Source organism: Hemiscyllium ocellatum, chromosome 20, assembly GCF_020745735.1.
Source record: "Hemiscyllium ocellatum isolate sHemOce1 chromosome 20, sHemOce1.pat.X.cur, whole genome shotgun sequence".
Classification (NCBI taxonomy): domain Eukaryota; kingdom Metazoa; phylum Chordata; class Chondrichthyes; order Orectolobiformes; family Hemiscylliidae; genus Hemiscyllium; species Hemiscyllium ocellatum.
In genome coordinates, this window is record NC_083420.1 from 9,713,820 (window position 1) to 9,737,259 (window position 23,440).

The 23,440-nt window shown below is 44.4% G+C and overlaps 1 protein-coding gene across 2 annotated transcripts; it reads left to right on the forward strand.

Annotated features, from left to right (window-relative positions):
• The first annotated feature begins 5,392 nt into the window (after window positions 1-5,392).
• Window positions 5,393-8,096, forward strand: socs1a (suppressor of cytokine signaling 1a). Of its 2 annotated transcripts, none has more exons than XM_060840143.1 (2): window positions 5,393-5,691; window positions 7,102-8,096. In XM_060840143.1, the coding sequence occupies exon 2, from the start codon at window positions 7,164-7,166 to the stop codon at window positions 7,821-7,823; it is 660 nt and encodes a 219-aa protein (XP_060696126.1). In that variant the 5' UTR covers window positions 5,393-5,691; window positions 7,102-7,163; the 3' UTR covers window positions 7,824-8,096. The 2 variants fall into 2 exon arrangements, with proteins under 2 accessions (XP_060696126.1, XP_060696127.1); XM_060840144.1 differs by having other exon boundaries at window positions 5,423-5,442.
• Window positions 8,097-23,440: the final 15,344 nt, after the last annotated feature.

A 23,440-nucleotide genomic window follows, 5' to 3' on the forward strand; every position in this document is an offset into this window, starting at 1 on the left:
GGCATCACGCTGACCAGCAAACCCAGGACTCTGACAGCACAGACATCACTCTCACAGCAAACACAGGTCTCTGACAGCACAGACATCACTCTCACAGCAAACACAGGGCTCTGACAGCACAGACATCACTCTCTCAGCAAACTCAGGGCTCTGACAGCACAGACATCACTCTCACAGCAAACACAGGGTTCCAACAGCACAGATATCACTCTCACAGCAAACACAGGGCTCTGACAGCACAGACATCACTCTCACAGCAAACACAGGGCTCTGACAGCACAGACATCACTCTCACAGCAAACACAGGGCTCTGACAGCACAGACATCACTCTCACAGCAAACACAGGGCTCTGACAGCACAGACATCACTCTCACAGCAAACACAGGGCTCTGACAGCACAGGCATCACTCTTACAGCAAATACAGGGCTCTGACAGCACAGACATCACTCTCACAGCAAACACAGGGCTCTGACAGCACAGACATCACTCTCACAGCAAACACAGGGCTCTGACAGCACAGACATCACTCTCACAGCAAACATGCAGACTAATATAATCACACACTGATACATGCAGACACACTGATACTGACACACACTGACACACACTGATACACACAGACACAATGACACACACAAACCGATACATACAGACTCACTGATACAAACACACACTGACACCCACTGATACACGCAGACAGACTGAAATAAACACACACTGACACATGCAAACTCACTGATACAAACACACTGACACACATACTAACGCACATACTGACACACATACACACTGATACAAACACACACTGATACATGCAGACACACTGATACACAAACTAACACATACACTGACACACACTCAGACACACTGATATAAATACACACTGATACACATACTAACACATATACCGACACACAAACACATTGTTACAAACACACACTGACACACACACACACTGATATACACACACACTGACACACATACTGACACACAAACACACTGATACAAACACACGCTGACGCATGCAGACACAATTGTGGGCGGCACAATGGTTAGCACTGCTGCCTCACAGCGCCTGAGACCCGGGTTCAATTCCCGACTCAGGCGACTGACTGTGTGGAGTTTGCACGTTCTCCCCGTGCCTGCGTGGGTTTACTCCGGGTGCTCCGGTTTCCTCCCACAGTCCAAAGATGTGCAGGTCAGGTGAATTGGCCATGCTAAATTGTCCGTAGTGTTAGGTAAGGGGTAAATGTAGGGGTATGGGTGGGTTGCGCTTCAGCGGGTCGGTGTGGACTTGTTGGGCCGAAGGGCCTGTTTCCACACTGTAAGTAATCTAATCTAATCTAATCTATACAAACACACACTGACACATGCAGACACACTGATACACACACTAACACATACACTGACACCTGCGTACACACTGATATAAATACACACTGACACTTGAAGACTGATACAAAGACACACTGACACACACACTAACACATACACTGACACACTCAGACACACTGATATAAATACACACTGACACATGCAGACAGATTGATACAAACATACACTGACACACACACTGACACGCAGACACACTGATACAAACACACACTGACACATGCAGACACACTGATACACACACTAACACATACACTAACACCTGCAGACACACTGATATAAATACACACTGACACAAGCAAACTCACTGTTACAAAAACACACTGACACATGCAGACACACTTTTAAACACACTAACACATACACTGACACCCGCAGACACACTGATATAAATATTAACACATACATTGACACATTCAGACACACTGATTTAAATACACACTGACACATGCAGACAGACTGATACAAACACACACTGACACGCTGACATATGCAGATACACTGATACACACACTAACACATACACTGACACACTCAGACACACTGATATAAATACACACTGACACATGCAGACTTACTGATACAAACACACTGACACACTGACACGCAGACATACTGTTACACACACTAACACATACACTGACACACTCAGACACACTGATATAAATACACACTGACACATGCAGACACACTGATACAAACACACACTGATATAAATACACACTGACACATGCAGACACACTGATACACACACTAACACATACACTGACACCTGCAGACACACTGATATAAATACACACTGACACATGACAGACTGATACAAACACACACTGACACACTGACACATGCAGACACACTGATACACACACTAACACATACACTGACACACTCAGACACTGATATAAATACACACTGACACATGCAGACAGATTGATACAAACATACACTGACACACACACTGACACGCAGACACACTGATACAAACACACACTGACACATGCAGACACACTGATACACACACTAACACATACACTGACACCTGCAGACACACTGATATAAATACACACTGACACATGCAGACAGATTGATACAAACATACACTGACACGCAGACACACTGATACAAACACACACTGACACATGCAGACACACTGATACACACACTAACACATACACTGACACATGCAGACACACTAATATAAATACACACTGACACATACACTGACACACAGACACACTGATACAAACACACACTGACACATGCAGACACACAGATACACACATTAACACATACACTGACACCCGCAGACACACTGATATAAATACACACTGACACACATTGACACATGCAGACACACTGATATAAATACACACTGATACACATACTAACACATATACCGACACACAAACACATTGTTACAAACACACACTGACACACACACACACTGATACACACACACACACACAGACACACATACTGACACACAGACACACTGACACACATACTGACACACAAACACACACTGACGCATGCAGACACAATTATACAAACACACACTGACACATGCAGACACACTGATACACACACTAACACATACACTGACACCTGCGTACACACTGATATAAATACACACTGACACATGCAGACTCACTGATACAAACATACACTGACACACACTGACACAAGCAGGCACACTAATACAAACACACTGACAACACACACACAGACACACACACACTGACACACACACACACTGACACATGCAGACATACTAATACAAACACACTGACACACACACTAACACACACACACACACTGACACATGCAGACATACTAATACAAACACACTGACAACACACACACTAACACACACACACACTGACACATGCAGACACATTGATACACACACTAACACAGCTATATTCTATGAACGAAAAGAAACAGCAGAGTTTCATTGAATTTGCTCTATTTTACATAATGATTTTCAAATGATAAACGATCATCTTGATGGTTAGTTTTTTTTACACTAAAGAATAATTGTAGTGGGACAAATCCATGAAATAATCATTTTAATTTGAAGATGCCTACATCTAAACCTCAGAGCTTGGGATTCCCGGTAATCCAAATGACAATTTACAGTAAGAAGCACAAGGTCCCGTCCTGAAACCCACTTCCCGAACTGTGCTGTAAAAGGGGACTGTTTGTACAGGACCCCAGAGCATTGAAACCCCGCTTTACCGGGGAACAGCCCCCCCCCCCCCCCACGCGGAATGCTGCCAAATTCGGGTAAAGCGCTGACTGTTATCAGCGAGGAAATCTCGCTCGACCTTTTTCTGAACACTGATCAGAAGTCTGGCTGTTCTCGGGTGGGGGAGGTTGAAAGAATCACCGATTCTGACTGAATCACTCCCAATTCTCGGGATACTCTCCCGTCTTCAGACTGGAATTTGCATCGGCACATTTCTCACTCTCTTCCTCTGTCTCGATTTGTTCCTCTCTTTCTATCTGCGCCTCTCTTTTTGTGTCCCTATCTCTGTCTCTATTTCTTTCTGTTTCTGTCTGTGTGTCTGTGTCTGTTTCTGTTTCTCTGTGTGTGTCTATCTCTCTGTGTCTATCTCTCTGTGGTTATCTCTCTGCTTCTCTCTCTCTCTGTGTCTATCTCTGTGTGTCTATCTCTGTGTGTCTATCTCTCTCGGTTTCTTTCTCTCTGTGAATATCTCTCTGTTTCGCTATCTCTCTCTGTGTTTGTCTCTCTCTCTCTGTGTCTATCTCTCTGTGTCTATCTGTTTCCCCCTCTCTGTGTTTCTCTCTCTCTCTGTGTCTATCTCTCTGTTTCTCTGTGTGTGTGTGTGTGTCTCTCTCTCTGTCTCTCTCTCTGTGTCTATCTATCTGTGTCTATCTGTTTCCCCCTCTCTCTGTGTCTCTCTGTGTGTGTCTCTCTCTCTGTGTCTATCTATCTGTTTCCCCCTCTCTCTGTGTTTCTCTCTCTCTGTATCTATCTTTCTGTGTCTATCTCTCTGTTTCTCTGTGTGTGTGTGTCTCTCTGTGTGTGTCTCTCTCTCTCTATCTCTCTGTGTCTATCTGTTTCCCCCTCTCTCTGTGTTTCTCTCTCTCTCTGTATCTATCTCTCTGTGTCTATCTCTGTTTCTCTGTGTGTGTGTCTGTGTGTGTGTGTCTCTCTCTCTATCTATCTCTCTGTGTCTATCTATCTGTTTCCCCCTCTCTCTGTGTTTCTCTCTCTCTCTGTATCTATCTCTCTGTGTCTATCTCTCTGTTTCTCTGTGTGTGTCTCTGTGTGTGTGTGTGTCTCTCTCTATCTATCTCTCTGTGTCTATCTCTCTGTGTCTATCTGTTTCCCCCTCTCTCTGTGTTTCTCTCTCTCTCTGTGTGTTTCTCTCTCTCTCTGTGTCTCTCTCTGTATCTATCTCTGTTTCTCTCTGTGTGTGTGTCTCTCTCTGTGTCTCTCTATCTATCTATCTCTCTGTGTCTATCTCTTGTCTGTCTCTGTCTGTGCCTCACTCCATCTCCCTTTCCCGCTGCATCTCTGCCTTTTCTTCCTCTCGTGTTTTGTCTGTTATCTCTTTATATCTTTATTTCGCTCTTTCTCTCTCTCTCTCCTTCCCGACCTGTCTCTACATCATGTCTCTCTCCCTCCCATACTTTATCTCAGTCTGTCTCTCCCCCTCTGTCTCTCTCTCCCTCCCACTGTGTTTCTCTCTATCCCTCTCTCTCTCGCTCCTACTATTCATCTCTCTGTCTTTCACTCCCCGTCTCTCTCTCTCTCTCTCTGTGTTTCTCTTCATCTCTCTGTCTATACCTCTGGCATTGCGAGAAACCAGCCCTTAAACAGCCAAATCATAACTCGACCTTTTTTTCAAGTACTGAGTAAGACTTCCAGAGAAATCAGAACCCAATGTTTCCCTCCCCTCCCCCTTAACGTAAACACATTTCTCAGAACCGCCGGGAAGTGAAAGTGAAAGCCAGGTCGAGCGAGACGCCACTGGCCGGTTTTGGAGCAGGTGATTTCCTCGAATTGAAGAGGCGGAAGGTAATCTTTTAAAAAGAGCTGACCGGAGCAACTCCGGCTCCAGAACAGAATGTAACAAGAGGCGATGAGCGTGTCAGGACAGTGTAGGGACAGAGAGCTCACTCAGGGACTCCGGCTCCTCCAACACGGAGTTTGCTCACTCACAAAACAGCCTCACTCTCTCAACAAGGTCCCCTTCGCTTGGGCTCTCTACCAACTGATTTCTCTCTGCTTTTGTCCTCTCTTCAGCTTCTTATTTCGATGCAGAAGGTAAGATCTGCTACTTATAACTGTGTGTGTGGGGGGGGGGGGGGAGTCTAACTGTTGGGCACAGGGTTTTGAGATGAAGGATATTACAAATTCTGAGTATATTTTAATTTGGAGGGAGTCTAACTGTTGGGCACAGGGTTTTGAGATGAAGGATATTACAAATTCTGAACACTTTTGGTTGGCTGTTGATTCCATTTAACACACTTTAGCCACATCAGTGAAAATTGGTGCAAACCTAGACAAAGGAATAGGTGCTATTTCACTGCAATAACTTAATAACACACCAACAGCGACTGTCTGTATCTCCCAGCGCATTTCTCCAGCAGCTGGTAAAACATTAATACAAAGGCAGTGCAAATTGAGAAGTTGTGCTCAGCGGTCCTGTTCCTGATATGTTGGCGAGAGCGAGTATTTTCTGTTAGTAGTGGCACAATTACTAGAAGCAGCAGTAACTCCAGGAGGTAGTTAGTCAGTCGACACAATAACACCTCCTCAAACACTGACCCTCCTGAAGGCTGGGGGAGCAGGGGGCTGGTGGTATGCCCCTCATGTTAGCCTGCACTGGGGTCCTGTTAGCTGCCTTGGCACTGTGTCTCTCCAGGGGTGGCACCAGTTCAAAGTCAACCTGGCAGCGGTAACTTTTAATAAGAGCAACTTACTGCAGATGCTGCAGAGTCGAGACATGATCGAGAACACAAAGTGTTAGCGAGACCCCACAGATATGGCAGCATCTGTGGGCAGGGAAACAGAATTAATGGCTGGAGTCAAGTGTGATTCTGCTTTGGGGGGAGGGGGGGGAGGAGTTGAAAATAAGTTGTGTCTTTTGGAAAGGGGTGTAGGCATAAATTGAACAGATGTTGAGGGTACTCAGAGCGAAAACCAAAAGGGAAAGCTGATGGTGGTTTAGAGATATAGCTAAAGAACAGATGTTTGAGGCACAGAATAGTTGTTTTTTTTATAGAAAATTGGAAGAACTGCAGATGCTGTAAATCAGACATTGCTGGAAGAGCTCAGCAGGTCTAGCAGCACACCTGTGGAGAGAAATCAGGGTTAATGTTTCAGGTCCAGTGACCCTTCCTCAGAGCTGATTCCTCTCCACCGATGTTGCTGGACTGGCTTGAGTTTTTCCAGCCATTCCTGTTTTTGTTTCTGAGTTCTTTTCAAAGAAACATCTGTGGGCAGTCTCCTGTTTGCTGAGACTTGCGTTATGATGTAATTCAAACCTGGCCCCATCCAGCTGGGGGAGGTTGGGGGGGGGGGGTCTTTGTAAGAAAGATTGATATCAAAACAAATAGGCATTTTGAAATTAGTGTCCCCGCCGCGTATACGAGAACTGCTCGCTTTACTGGCAGCCTTTAGTTTCATAGCCTTCTTGTTTCAGGAACTCACTGGTTTTCCTCTTCCCCGCAGGGTTGGTGACTTTTCTGTACTGCACTGAAGTCTCGAGCTATGGGAGACCACCCAGGACCTTTATGGTTATAGGGATGGTGGCAGACAGCAACCTGACTGCCAGAGCTGCAAAGGCCAGAGATCGACTGGAGCCTCAGGTACTGGAGGTTGTGGAACAAGATGCTGTTGAGGCTGAACTTCAGCTGCCTGAGCATGGACACCAGCAGGCAGCAAGGGCCAGCCCCGGAAACAAGCGGGTGGAAACCCACTTCAGGACATTCAGAACTCAGTCGGACTATGAAATCATCAAGAGGACTTGTAGGTACCTGGAGAATTGTGGTTTCTACTGGGGTCCGATGACAGTGGAGGCAGCTCACAGCAAGCTCAAGTCTGAGCCTGTGGGGACTTTTCTGATCAGGGACAGCAGTCAACGCAATTACTTTTTCTCACTCAGTGTCAAAACTGCCAAGGAGCCCATCAGTTTCCGCATCCAGTTCAAGGGTGGTCTCTTCTCCCTGGATGGCAGCAAGGAGTCTTTTACCTGTGTCATGCAGCTGCTGGAGCACTTCACTATCTCCCCAAAGAGATTCCTCTCCAAACCCCTCCGAAAGGTCAGGCCGCAGCCCTTGCAGGAGCTCTGCCGAAAAAGGATTATTGAGTCATTTGGGAAGGATAACATTGAGCAGCTTCCCTTGAATCATGTCTTGCAGGACTACCTTCAAACATTCCCCTTTCAGGTATAAAACCAAATGGCAGCATTAACCACCCTGCTCAGCCTGTTCAGGGCAGTGAAAGCCCAGGATTACTTTTACACTCAAGACATCTTCTGGGGATATCATTTTGTAGCATTGTTTTCTAACTTTGGACAAAACTTGAACTATTTTATGACTGTTTACAAATGAAGTAGATGTTTACACTATGTGGGATCCAACTGATCCCCACTCGGATTATTTTCTGCTGTGCAGAGTTGTGTTATGCATAATTCATGTTCTAATGAAATAAAATTTATTAATGAAGTTTTAACATTATCTTCCTGTTGGGCTTATTCCAAACCACAGCTTCTCGTTCTTACTTCACCCACTGCTGCCTTGGCTGTTGTTTTGAATTTTTCTTGGAGTTACTTATTCTTTGTTAGCTTGCACCCAAACACATGCCCCTATTTGGCTCTCAGGCCGTTCATGTGGCAGACGTTATTCCTGATTCAGAATCACTGACCGTTCTGCATCTTCAAAATGCTTCCCATGAAAATGCCCACTTCAGATGATGTTTAAAATGCGTAAAAAACAGTAATGTGATCTATTGCTTTCAAGTGCCACTCCAGGATTGTTGGCTGCACAAGGTTCTGGTGCTAACATTGTCAGCTTGAAAAATCCTCTTCTTATTGCTGATAGTGGGGGGCTAAGGTTTGGACAGTCTCCTGGTCAGCTGTCCTACAGCTAGAGTATTGATGGGGGATCCCGGGGAGAGAGAGAGAGTATTGATGGGGGATCCCAGGGAGAGAGAGAGAGTATTGATGGGGGATCCCAGGGAGAGAGAGAGAGTATTGATGGGGGATCCCGGTGGGGAGAGAGAGTATTGATGGGGGATCCCGGTGGGGAGAGAGAGAGTATTGATGGGGGATCCCGGGGAGAGAGAGTATTGATGGGGGGATCCCGGGGGGGGGAGAGAGAGAGTATTGACGGGAGATCCCGGAGGGAGAGAGGACTGTGCCAAATATAATGATGCACCGATCTAATGGAAGTCTGTGATTGACAACGTCCTCTTGATGGCAAAGTGCCCTAGGAGTGACAGTTACTCCCAATTCAATTTGTTGCCCACCTTGGCATAGAATAACAACTGCGATTTTACGGAGATTACAAATCCAGTCAGTTCCCATTCCAATTAGTTTTTGATACTTAGGTAAAGGAAGAGAGACTTCTTTTTATTTGTTGACGGGATGACAGTGTCTCTGGTTAGGCCAGCATTTATTGCCCATCCCTAATTGCCTCAGAGGGCAGTTAAAAGTCAACCACATTGCTGTGGGTCTGGAGTCACATGTAGGCCAGACTAGATAAGGATGGTAGCTACCTTCCCTAAAGGACATTAGTGAACCAAATGGGTTTTTCTGACAATGGATTCATGGTAATCATTAGACTCTTAATTCCTAATTTTTTGAAAATTGAATTCAAATGCCGTCATCTGCAGTGGGTGAGATTCAAACCCAGGTCCCCAGAATATTACTTGGCTTTCTGAATTAAAGGTTCAGCAATATTACCACTAGACTATCACTTCCCTTTATACTGCCAAGGACATATGAAAGCAAATGGAAAGGTTCACTGGAAATAACTCTAGAGATTTGGGCCTCAATCAATTCCCTCACTATTCTGACTTAATACAGTCAACTTTACTCATGTCTGTAACTCCAGAATGTAAAATTCTTCTGGGACTGTTAAGGTTTAAGCAACTTCCTTGGGTACAGTGGCAGAGAATATGTGGGAAGAGGAAAGCTGTAGCTGATAGATTGCACTTTCAGCTCTTGCCACTAGATGGCAATTGGCAACTTTTTATAAACGTTAAATCTGGAAAAGACACAAATGACAGCTGGATTAACTTTAAAAGGGTGACCTTGGGAAACAATACTCAATGGCAGAACCATGTTTGGTGAATGATAACTCAGGCATTTCATCAGAAACATGGAAAGGGAAAAAAAATTAGGTTTCTGAATTGGAGTCAGGACGGGAATAGTTTCCAGGACACATGCCAGTATTCATGCCACAGATATGCCCAGTTTCTGCTGACAATAACACTGGCAATCACTGAGATGGCATGAGGAAGTAACTCAGTAACTACAATCATTGGCAACTACATTCATTGATTATTTTTATCACAAGAGGTCACAAAATAGAAAAATGGTGGAAGTGAATGGCAGATCACACCACACCTTTAGAGATAAAATAAATTGTTCAAGGAACTTAAAGCCATTAGCTGTTTCTTTGTAATAGTTATCTCTCTAAATTAACAAGTGCAAAGTGAAGCAGATAGAAAGCAACATTTGCTCCTTGCAGCGCCTAATTCTGTTAAAGGGTTGCACCTTAAAATGAAAGGAAGACATTTTTGAATTTATGTAGCACTTTCCTGGTTATCGGATGTTCTCAAGTCAATGAAATATTTTTATTTAAGTCAATGCAATAAACAGCGGCCAAATTGCATTCCACAAGGAGATATGGACCACATTCTGGTGATTATGATTCAGGGACAAACATTGGTCAGGATACTGGAGATAAAACCCTCCTGCTTTTCTTCAGGATAATACCATGGGATTTTTTATATTCATCAGACTAGATACTGGTTTCATGTCTCGCTTAAAAGACAACACCTCCAACAGTGCAGCACCCCTCAGTACTGCAATAGAGAGTCAGCCCTTCATTGTGTTCAAACCCTCAATTGGGATCTCAATAACAGATAACAGCCTATGACTCACCAGACACAATTAAAGCTCCCTTTTCCATCTAAGCTAGCTCTCCACTGCCATTTCTCTTGAGTTTCCAGCATTTCCTGTTTTCATTCATTCATTCACCATTAATTAATTCATTCTTAGAGTCATTGTGATCTACAGCTCACAAGTACAGCACAGGTGTGGCATGGTGGCTCAGTGGTTAGCACTGCTGCCTCACGGCACTAGGGGCCTGGGTTCAATTCTCAGCCTCAGGTGACTGTCTGTGTGGAGTTTGCACGTTCTCTGTGTGTTTCCTCCCACAGTCCAAAGATGTGCAGGTTAGGTGGATTGTCCATGCTATAGTGTCCAGGTGAGGTGGATTAGCTATGGGAAATGCAGGGATTGGGTGGGATGCTCTTTGGAGTGTTGGTATGGGCCGAATGGCCTGCTTCCACACTGTAGGGATTCTATGATTTTTAAGTAGGCCGTTTGGCCCATTGAGTCCGTGCTGGTCAAAAACCACCACCTAACTATCGGAATCCCATTTTCCAGGAGTTAGCCCATAGTCAAGAGTGTGGTGCTAGAAAACCACAGCAGGTCAGGCAGCATCCTGATGAAGGGCTTATGCCTGAAAAGTCAATTCTCCTGCTCCTGGGATGCTGCCTGACCTACTGTGCTTTTCCAGCACCACACTCTCGACTCTGGTCTCCAGCATCTGCAGTCCTCACTTTCTCCTGGCACTTAGCCCATTGCCTTGTGGGTCTTGGCATCATAAGTGCACATCTAAACATTTCCTCAATGTGATGTGGGATTCTGCCTCTCCCCACCCTTACAAGGCTGTGAGATCCAGAAATCCACCACTCTCTGGGTCAGAAAGTTTTTCCCCGCATCTCTTTGGAGCCTTCCATCCCTACCGTCAAATTGAAATCTCAGATCATTGATCTCTCTGACAGGGGGAATAATTTCTGTCTTATCTACTGTGCGCTTCATAATTTTGGACACTCAACCATGTCCCTCCTCAAACTCCTCTGCTCCAAGATATACAACCTCAGTCAGTCCAATCTCTCTTCATAACTGAAACTCTCCAAGGATCCTGGTAAATTTCCTCTGCACCCTCCCCAATGCAATCGCACCCCTCCGAAAATGAGGATTCCAGAACTCACACAGTCCGTTAGCTGTGGCCTAACCAACAATTTATAGTAACAGCATAAACTCTTAAACTCGTGCCTCAACTCATAAAGACAAGTATCTCATGTGTCTTCTTAACTTTGTTCACTTGTCCTGATGCCTTAAGAGACCAGTGTATATGCACACCAAGATCCCTTGGATATTTGGCGCTTCCCAGGAATCTTCCATTCAAGATGATAAATGAAATTGAATGTTAATGAATGACAGATTGAAATGAATTGAATTGAATTTATTGTCACATGTACTGAGGCTCAGTAAAAAGCCAAATAATGGCAGAACTATGGAGAGACTATTTGCACGGTACTGTACACATCCTAATTGAGGAGCGTCCTGTTTGAATAAGATTAGTCATAGTAAAATAAATAGTATGACCATTTTGGATTAATGAGAACGCTCACAATTGATATGGCTTCTAGACTGGCTGATATCTAGTAGAGAATAAGTAAAGTTTAGCCAGTTGCTTTGGAAATTCCATGCCAAATATTTTAATTGATTCAGTGATAAATCCCTCAAGACTTCCATATTTCTAAGGAAAGAAATCAAATTGGAGCCAACAAACTATAGTCTGATATTTGTCATTAGGAAGAGGACAGAAAAAATCCCAACGGATGCTCTTTATGGTCTCGGGATTGGGAAGGGGTCTCTAGAAATATGCAGCGTGCTTTCTGGAAAAATAGATGTGTGATGCAAATTTGAGAAGAGGATTCTTTAGGAAGTTACTAGGATGACAATAAATTGGGAGACATTGTTCACCTGTACCTTCATCTCATGCAGCTAGGTTGTGTTTTGAAATTTGACATTCTTGCATCTGTCCTGATGACTTGCTTCCACATCATGTCTCTGTTTTCAGCAATATTTACATCCGGTGCCAATAAGTAATAGGCCAAGGAATATGGCCTGATGAAGGGCTCTGGCCCAAAACGTCGAATTTCCTGTTCCTTGGATGCTGCCTAACCTGCTGCGCTTTAACCAGCAACACATTTTCAGCTCTGATCTCCAGCATCTGCAGACCTCACTTTTTACTCAAGGAATAGGCCATTCAAACCCCCGTACTCGGTCAGTCATTATTCCTGTTCCTTGACTCTACCCACCTGCTTCACTCCATGCTCCTTGATAACCTGCTCCATGAAAATCCATCAGTTTTGAAGGTTCCAATTGACCGGTGTTTTCGGGGAAGATTGTGTTAGATTTCCAGCATCCCATTGTTCAAAATGTGATTCCTGAATTCACCCCAAAATGATCTAGCAGGTTGTGAGAGGGATACGAACAGTTTGCAGGGGGATATTGGGAGGTTGGATAAGTGGACAAAAGTTTTGCAAATTACCATAATGTGGGAAATGTGAAGTTGTTCATTTTGGAAGGGAGAGCAAAAAATAGAATATTAATTAAATGGAAAAAAAACTGCAGAAAGCTGCAACACAAGGGGACTTGGGTGGATTTGTACATGAAACACAGAAAGCTAGTACACAGGGGCAGCAGTAATAGGGAAGGCTCATGGAATTGTTTTTTGTTCACTGACAGGAAGTGGGCGTCGTTGGCTGGGGCAGCACTTATTTCCCCCCATTTCTTCACTGCGTAGCCTCTTCCCAGGATGCCCACCTTGAAGAAGCTCTCCTCCTCTCTCTATAAGGATCTCAGTGAGTCTCTCTCTCACTGCACCCCCCCAGATGATCTCCTCTGCCCTGAAGCACCAACACCCCCACCCTCCATCTACCTAACTCACTCTCAGGCTTCCTTCCCTCCTGCCCCAACCCCCTCCCATTTGTCTCGCCAACCCCTCGGCTCACAGCCTCATTCCTGTCTGAAGCCTCGATTCTCCTGCTCCTCAGATGCTTCCTGAACTGCTGTACTTTTCCAGCACCACACTCTCGACTCTCCAGTATCTGCAGTCCTCACTTTCACCTAACATTTATTGACCATCCCTAGTTTCACCCAGAGGGCAGTTAAGAGCCAACCACATTGCTGTGTGTCTGGAGTCACATGTAGGTCAGACCAGTTAAGGATGGCAGTTTCCTTCCCTAAAACCCCAGATGGGTTTTTCTGACAACTGACAATGGATTCATGGTCATCTCTAGAACCCCTAATTCCAGAATTATTTTTCATTGACTTCAAATTCTACTATCTGCCATGGTGGGATTTGAACCTAGGTCCCCAGAATGTTATCTGGGTTGTTGGATCAACAATCCACCGATAATCCCACCCGGCCGTCCCTCCCCTTATTTCTATGGGGTTGGAGTATAAGAGTTGGCAAGTCTTACTGCGACTGTACAAGGTGCTGGGGAGACTGGAGTGCTGGAGTACTGAGAACAGTTCTGATCCCTTATTTAAGGAAAGATATCACTCCAGAAGAGGCTTCTGGGGATGATCACCATTATGGAGGGATTGTCTTGTGAGGAAAAACTAAACAGGTTTGGACTCTACTCACTGGAGTTTCGAAGAATGAGAAGTCATCTGACTAAAACATTCCCCTCACGGGAGAGTTTAGGAACAGAGGGCATAGTCTCAGAATAAAGAGATGGCAATTTAAGACTGAGATGAAGAGGAATTTCTTCTCTCAGACAGTTGTGAATCTTTGGAGCTCCTTGCCACAAAGAGCTGTGAGGGCAGGGTAGATTTAAGGCTGAGACAGATAGATTCTTGATCAGTCGGGGAATCAAGGGTTAAAGAGCAAGGGCAGGACAGTGGACACGATGAGAGTGTCAGATTAGCCATGATCCTATTGAATGGTGGAGCGGGCTCAAGGGGCCAAATGGCCTACTCTTGCTTGTGGTTTTACTGAATGAAGTTTAAGACCAAGTTCTTCCACCTGGATCGCAGCATCAGTAGAAATTGTGGAGCAGAAATTCGACTGTAGCAGCAGCCCAAATCTAGGCACGAAGTGAGCATGTGGGGGACTTGCATTTTAGGATACAATGCCCCATCACTCAATTGGAAGCTGGCAACACCTGAATTTCCCAGGCTGCCATCTGAACACAGGAGAAAGTGAGGTCTGCAGATACTGGAGATCAGAGCTGAAAATGTGTTACTGGAAAAGCACAGCAGGTCAGCCGGCATCCAAGGAATAGGAGAATCGATGTTCCGGGCATGAGCCCTGAAGAAGGGCTTCTGCCTGAAATGTTGATTCTCCTGCTCCTTGGATGCTGCCTGACCTGCTGCGCTTTTCCAGCAACACATTTACAGCTGCCATCTGAAAACAGGCAATAAACCCTTTCTTGTTAATCATTCGGGAGATGTGGGCGTTGCTGGCTGGGTTTTTGCAGCCATCAATAAGGACTACGTGACGATGTAACGTCCACTCTGTCATTCTCCCTCAGGATCTTCAGTAATGCCACCTCCCAGTCTTCTGAACCCCAATGGATACAGGCCCAGACTGTCCAACCTTTCATCATAGGGTAGTCCTCTCAATCTTTAATATTTTTAAGGCAGAGGTAGATAGATTCTTGACTACCAAAGGGATGAAATATCATTGGTGGTATGCAGGAATGTGAAGTCATGGAGTCATAGAGATGCACAGTACGGAAACAGACCCTATGATCGAACTCACCAATGCTGATCAGATACCCGAACCTAATCGAGAGTTAAGGTTAAAATCAGATCAGCCATGACCTTGCTGAGTGGAGGAGCTGGTTTGACGGTCCAGCAGCCTGCTCTTGTTTCGTTCTCACAATCCAGGAATTAGTTGAGTGAACGTTCTCTGAAATGCTTCTAACAAATCTGCATTCTTTCCTGGATATGGACAGCACACAGTACACAGTATTCAAGGTATGGCCACAGCAACATTGTGTATAACTGCAGTAAAACATTCCTACTTCTATATTCCATTCCCATTACAATAAGTAACAACATCCCATTTACTTCCTAATCATTTCCTGTACCTGCATACAAACGTTTTCTGATCCATTACTGGAGTTCCGCAATCTCTCTTCATTGTAAACACCACGCATATTTTTGGCTTTTAGATTAGATTAGATTAGATTAGATTAGATTAGATTAGATTAGATTACTTACAGTGTGGAAACAGGCCCTTCGGCCCAACAAGTCCACGCCGACCCGCCGAAGCGCAACCCACCCATACCCATACATTTACCCCTTACCTAACACAACGGGCAATTTAGCATGGCCAATTCACATGACCCGCACATCTTTGGACTGTGGGAGGAAACCGGAGCACCCGGAGGAAACCCACGCAGACACAGGGAGAACGTGCAAACTCCACACAGTCAGTCGCCTGAGTCGGGAATTGAACCCGGGTCTCAGGCGCTGTGAGGCAGCAGTGCTAAAGTGGACATCATGCAGCATTGGCCAGATTTTTGCTCACCCACCTAGCTCACCTTTGCCCCTTTGCAGACTCCTAATGCCCTCTTCTTAAAGTAAGGAAAGAGGAAAACGACAAGTTTTTTAGATACAACACCAATACATTAGATCCAGATAGATTCAGTGGAGAAATTGAAAATGGAGAACATAGATTTAGATGAATACAGCTATCTCCTAGGCTTGTGGGAGATTATAGAGCTATAGGGCAAAATATCCAGGTATATTTATGAGTTTGCTAGCTTCAAAATCCCCAGTTATGATTATATCACCGGTGATTAAATGAGCACTGCTGAGGGCAGGTTAAAGTCTGTCAGAACAGGGTAACTCACAAGTCTAGTCTCCCTCAGGTCAAAGCTGCTTCTTTATAATTCGTGGAACTACTGAATGTGTGCTACTATACAAAAAAAAACAGTCTTGGGCAATTATAGGTCCCAGAAAGAGCATTGAATAAGAACATGAGAGGATATTTCCAGATGATATAATCAGATGGGTTATCTTTCAATGTGAGACAAAAATGATTGAGTCAGCATTCACCACGGTGGCCAATTCCACATATTTGCATGACTTCTCATTCTCTTCGCAATTAGTCTTGACCAAACGAAGCTATGTTTTTTAATTGTTCCTCAATAAAGTAATATCTCTAGACTTCCAGGTAAAAATGACAAATCAATCAGCTGACTCAGTGCCCAATAAAATAACCATTTAGACTGTTGAATTATATTGTGAGGTCATTTAAGTGTAAGCTGAAAACATTCACAGTAAACTGGTGTGTAATGTCAGTTTAAACTGGATCTTGAATGCTTTGTTCTGAAATGGGCGGTGAAACATAAAGGAAGTATTCAGTCCAAAGTAAGCTGCAAAGAAAAACAACTTATACTTACACATTCTGTGGCAAATTGTCTTCTTTTCACAGCACCCTGAGCCCTCTACTGTCGAGGGGGGGGAAAGTACTGTCAACCATATGGGAATGTCACAACACCAACCCCCCCGCCCCCCCCACTGCACACCCCCACTCCCCCCGACACACACACACACACAAATACACACACACACAAATACACACACACACACGCACACATATACACACACACACATATATACACACATATACACATATGTACACACACACATATATACACACACACATACAAACACACACATATATATACACACGTACACATACACACACACACGCGCACATACACACACATAGACACACATGCACACATATACACACACACATATATACACACACACGCACACATATAAACAAACATACACATGCACACATATACATGCATACATATATACACACACGTACACACACGCACACATACATGCACACGCACGCACACACACACGCACACACATACACACACACACATGCACACACATACACGTACACACACATATACACACACACATACACACACATATGCACACACACACACATGCGCACACATATACACACACATATACACACACACGCACACATATAAACAAACATACACACGCACACATATACATGCATACATATATACACACACGCACACACACACACATGCACACATATACACACACACACATATACAGACACACACACACATACACATATACACACACACACACACAAACACACGCATACACACACACTTCCCCAGCAGTATTGAGAGTGCACCTACACCACATGGACAGTAGAGGCTCAAGAAGGCATAAGACCATACGATATGGGAGCACAGTTAGGCTATTCAGCCCACTGAGCGTGTTCTGCCATTCAACCATCGCTGAAATGTTTCTCAACCTCATTCTCCTGCCTACCCTCCATAACCCTGACTAATCAAGAGCGTTCCTATCTCAGTCTTAAATACACCCAGTGGCTTAGACTCCACAGGCTTCTGTGGCAACGGGTCCCACAAATTAACCACCCTCTGACTGATGAAATTCCTCCTCAACTCCATTCTAAAGGGTCATCTCTTCACTCTGAGGCTGTGCGCGCAGGTCCAGGTCTCTCCTGCTAGTAGAAACATCTTCTCCATGTCCACTCCATCCACACCTCTCAATATTCTGTAAGTTACAATCAGATCCTACCTCATCCTTCTAAACTCCATTGAGCAATGACCCGGACTCTTCAAACAGATGAGAATATGACAAGCCCTTCTTTCCTGGGATCATTCATGTAAACCTCCTCCAGAAACACTCAATGCCAGCACATTCTTCATTAGATACAAGGCTCAACACTGCTCACAATATTCTAAATATGGTCTGACCAAAGCCTTATATAGCCTAAGCAGTACATCTCTGCTCTTGTAATCTAGCCCTCTTGAAGTGAATGCTAACATTGCATTTGCCTTCCTAACTACAGCTGAACCTTCATGTTCATCTTAAGAGATCCTGAACCAGGACTCCCAAATCCCTTTGTGCTTCTGATTTCTGAAGCCTTTCTCCATTTAGAAAATACTCTACACCTCCAGTCTTCCTACCAAAGTGCATTACCTCACCCTTTCCCACACTGTATCACATCTGCCACTTGTTTATCCACTTTCCTGCCTCGTCCATGTCCTTTTGCAGCTTCTCCACCTCCTCAACATTATCTGCCCTTCCACCTATCTTTGAGTCATCTGTAAACCTAGCAACAATACCTTCAGTTCCTTTGTCCAGATCGTTAATGTAAAATATGAATAATTGTGGTGCCACCACCAACCGCTGCAGAACTCACTCATCTCCGGTTGCCCTCCTGGACGGTTATCCCCACACTCTGTCTTCTGCCAGTCAGCCAATCCTGTATTCATGCCACTGCCCCTTGCAGGATGGACTCATCTTATTTAGCAATTTCCTGTGTGACACCTTCTCAAAGGTCTTCTGGAAGTCATAGAAGCACAGAGAGTCATAGAGTCCTACAGCACGGACAGAGGCCCTTTGGCCCAAACTGGTCCGTGCTGACCAGAATGTCCATCCACGCTAACCCCATTTCCCTGCACTTGGCCCATATTCTTCTAATTCTTTTCTATCCATGTATTTGTCCAAATTCCATTTAAATATTGTTAATGTACCCACCTCAACAACAACTGCTGGAATCTCATTACATATGCGTACCACCCTCTGTGTAAAAAGGTTGCCCCTCAGGTTCCCTTTTATTCATTCTCCTCTAGCCTTAAACCGATGCCCTCTAGTCCTTGATTCCCCAACCCTGGGGAAAAGACTGAGTACATTCACCCTATCCATGCCTCTCATGACTTTATATACTTCTACAAGATCCCTTCTTGGACTCCTATGCCCTAAAGAAAAATGCCCTAGTTGGCCCAACCTCTCCCTATAACTCAGACCATTGAGTCCTGGCAACGTCCTTGTAAATTTCTTCTGCACTCTTTCCAGTTTAATACCGTCCTTCCTATAACAAGGTGACCAAAACTGAACACAATACTCCAACTGCTGCCTCACCAACGTCCAGTATAACTGTGACATAACTTCCCAACTTCCATCCTCAATGTCCTGACTGAAGAAGGCCAGTGTGCCAAAATCCTTCTTCATTGCCCAGTCTACCTTTGCCTACACTTTCAGAGAACGGTGCACCTGAACTCCAAAGTCCGTCTGTTCCACTACACTCCTTAATCCAAATAGACCACATCCATTGGCTCTCCTTTGTCTAACTTGTCAGACACACCTTTCCCTTGATAAAGCCATGCTGACCCTGCCCCATTTTACCCTGGACTTCCCACTCTCCGCGCTCTCATCCTTAATAATGGATTCTAAGATCTTACCAATGACTGATGTTAGACTAACTGGCCTATAATTTCCCACCTTCTCCTCTCTCCCAACTTAAACAGGCATGTTACATTCGCCATTTTCCAGTCCTCTGGGACTCTCCCTGTCTCCAGTGATTCCTGAAAGATCACCATCAATGCTTCCACAATCCCCTCAGCTATCACCTTCAAAACTCTGGGATGTAATCCAAACTGTCCGATGTATTAAACTTCCAACCTTTCAGCTTCCCCAGTACCTTCTCCTTAGTGATGACTGCTACACTCACCTCTGTCCCCTGATTCTCTCGAAGTTCTGGTATGCTTCTGGTGTCTTCTAGTGTGAAAACTGCTGCAAAGTACCTATTCAGTTTCTCCGCCATTTCTTTTGTTCCCCACAGCCTCGCACACAGCCTCATTTTCCAGCGGTCTAATATCCACTCTTGCCTCTCCTTTACATATCTAAAAAAAACCTCTTGCAATCTTATTTTATATTCCTAGCTAGCTCATCCTGATAGTTCATCTTCTGCCCCGCATGGCTTGTTTAGTGGCTCTCTACTGGTGATTCACACATACGTTACTGTGTACACTGAGGAGTTGATTAGCTCACTTGGCAAGTAGGCTGGTTTGTAATGAAGAATGATAGCAAGAAGTTCAATTCCTGCATTGGCTAAGTCAACCATGGAGGTCCCACCTTTCCAAACTCTCCCCTTGCCCGAAGTGCAGTGACCCTCATGTTAAACTACCTCCATTCATCTCTCTCTTAGAAGAAAGCAGCCCTCTGCAACTACAACACCTTTATTATTTCTTGATTAGATTAGATTCCCTACAGTGGAAACAGGCCCTTCGGCCCAACATATCCACACCGACCCTCCAAAGAGTAACCACCCAGACCCATTTCCCTCTGACTAATGCAGCTAGCACTATGGGCAATTTAGCATGGCCGATTCACCTGACCTGCACATCTTTGGACTGTGGGAGGAAACTGGAGGAAACCTACGCAGACACAGGGAGAATGTGCAAACTCCACACAGACAGTCACTTGAGGCTGGAATTGAACCCGGGTCCCTGGTGTTGTGAGGCCGCAGTGCTAACCACTGTGCCACCGTAAATGACGCTGTGTTTGAAGCCAATGGGAACATATTGAGTATTACCATGGCAGCTGGTGATATTTTAGCTCATAAAAATCTGGACATTAAAAGAAGGGCAGCACAGTGGCTCAGTGGTTAGCACTGCTGTCTCACAGCACTTTAGAAATCTTTGACTGGTGTAATAGAACATAGAAGATAGAACATAAAACAGTACAGCACAGAACAGGCCCTTCAGCCCATGATGTGCTGACCATTGATCCTCATGTAAGGTAAACCTAATGTACAAACCCTCAAATTTCTGTGACCATATGCATGTCCAGCAGTCTCTTAAATATCCCTGATGATCTCACTTCCACAACTGCTGCTGGCAACGCATTCCATGCTCTCACAACTCTCTGCGTAATATTAGACAGTTTCTTGAGACAGTACACAGTTAATCAATGTCACACATGTACCAGGACTTCATTGCTTTATGTTTCCATTGATGCTACAGAAAAGTTCCTACATTGTGCTACTGCTTCGCACTGTCACATTCAACTCTGAACCTGAAGGTAGTGAGTTCAAACTCCACTGTACAGATTCCGACCTGTGAGACTTGCACAGTATTCTCAGAGGAAAGGCGTCTTAAAAGTGAAGTTGCTTGGCCCTGGAGTTGCACTCATGTTTGTTTTAGAAAAATGAAATCACATAAATTCTCCCTACTCACTTGGAAAATTAGTTAAGGTTAAGAAAGTAGAAAACGGTTGTAAAATCCTCAGGCACTGGGTTGCATATTTTCAAATGCTTCCTCTCAGACATCCATTTTATATTCACCCATTTATATTGTCCTCTGTTTCTCCTCGTCACGTTTGTCCTGTTTCACTTTCTCAGTTTCTATGAAGGAAGAACAAATGTTACTGCTTTCCTTTTCTTCTAAGTTACACAGCTTTCTGTTTCACAGGTTGCTGCTAATTCTGCCAATGCAGCATTGATACATCTTGGGATGGTGTTAAATGTTTGTTTTGGTCTCAACTGATGGTAAGACCAGACAAGTCAGATCACAGAGTGAAACATGACTTGATAGGTCATAAGTTTTATTTTTGCAGTTAGATTATGATGGTGATCATTTATTGAACATTTTCACACAAGGCTGTCATTCCAGCTGAAGAGCTTATGCCCGAGCTGTCGGTTCCTCTGCTTCTCAGGTGCTGCCTGACCTGCTGCACTTTTCTAGCACCAACTCTTCTCAACTCTGATCTCCAGCGTCTGCAGTCCTCACTTTCTCCTGCTGCTAGTTCTGGAGAATATTGACGTAGAAATCAATATTTCCCGATGTAGCGGAGCTTGGCATTGTCTTGGCCTCAACCAAACACAGACTCAAATCCACATATTGCAAGCCATCTGTCTATGGTACAAGGATTCACATGCAGGTGGGGGTATAGGCTTCTGGCAGCTGAGCTTGCTCCAGCCAGTTACAACATAAAGTCTGTGCTGATTTTGTTAGAGCTGGAAAAATGTAAATGAAGTGTAGGAAGGCATTAATAAATTTGTGTGTTATATATTTCCCAGAGGGCAGTGGAGGCCCAGTCTCTGGATTCATTTAAGAAAGAGTTGGATAGAGCTCTCAAAGATAGTGGAATCAAGGGTTATGGAGATAAGGCAGGAAGAGGATACTAATTAGGAATGATCAGCCATGATCATATTGAATGGCGGTGCAGGCTCGACGGGCTGAATGGCCTACTCCTGCACCTATTGTCTATTGTCCATTGTCTATTAGATTTGGTCTCAGCTGATGGTATTACTAGACAAGTTGGATCCCAGAGTGCAACGTGACTGGATAGGTCGTAAGTTTTATTTGTGTAGTTTGGTTACCATGGTGATCAGTTAATGAACATTTTTACACAAAGCTGCCAATGTTCTTTTAACAAAAGAGTACAGGTGTATTGCACAAAAGAAACAAAAAACTAAGCTATTTGTATTTATGTGACAATTCAGACATATCTTAACATAAACAGCCAGAGAGAAATCTGATTGAAGATTTGTAGCTCGGGTATCCGTTGTTGTGGTTCTGCTCGCCGAGCTGGAAGTTTTTGCTGCAAACGTTTCGTTCCCTGGCTAGGGAACATCATCAGTGCTGTTGGAGCCTCGTGTGAAGAGAAATATCAAGCCTTTTGCCAGCAATATCCTTTACAGTTATTCAATCCAAGTGTGTATCACTCCCATCTGATTAGGAGTTTTTTTTATTTACTCTTCACAGTTTTAATAGCCTAAGGATCTCTTTCCAGTGCTAATGGCTTAGACTTTGTACAGACCTCACCATCTGGGGACTTCTGCAAAGTTTATTCTTATTCATTCAAAGGAAGAAGGTGTCATCGGCAGGCCCGGCGATTATTTTCCCATCCCTAATTGCCCCAGAGGGCAGATACGAGTCAACCTCATTTGCTGTGGGTCTGGAGTCACAAGTAGGCCAAACCAGGTAAGGATGACCTGGATTCCCTTCAGGACAATGAATGAACCAGATGCGTTTTTCCTGACAATTGACAATAGATTTATGGTTATCTTTAGACTGTTAATTGCAGGTTTTTGTTTCTTGAACTCAAATCTATCATGGCAGGATCCAAAACTGGGTCCCGAGA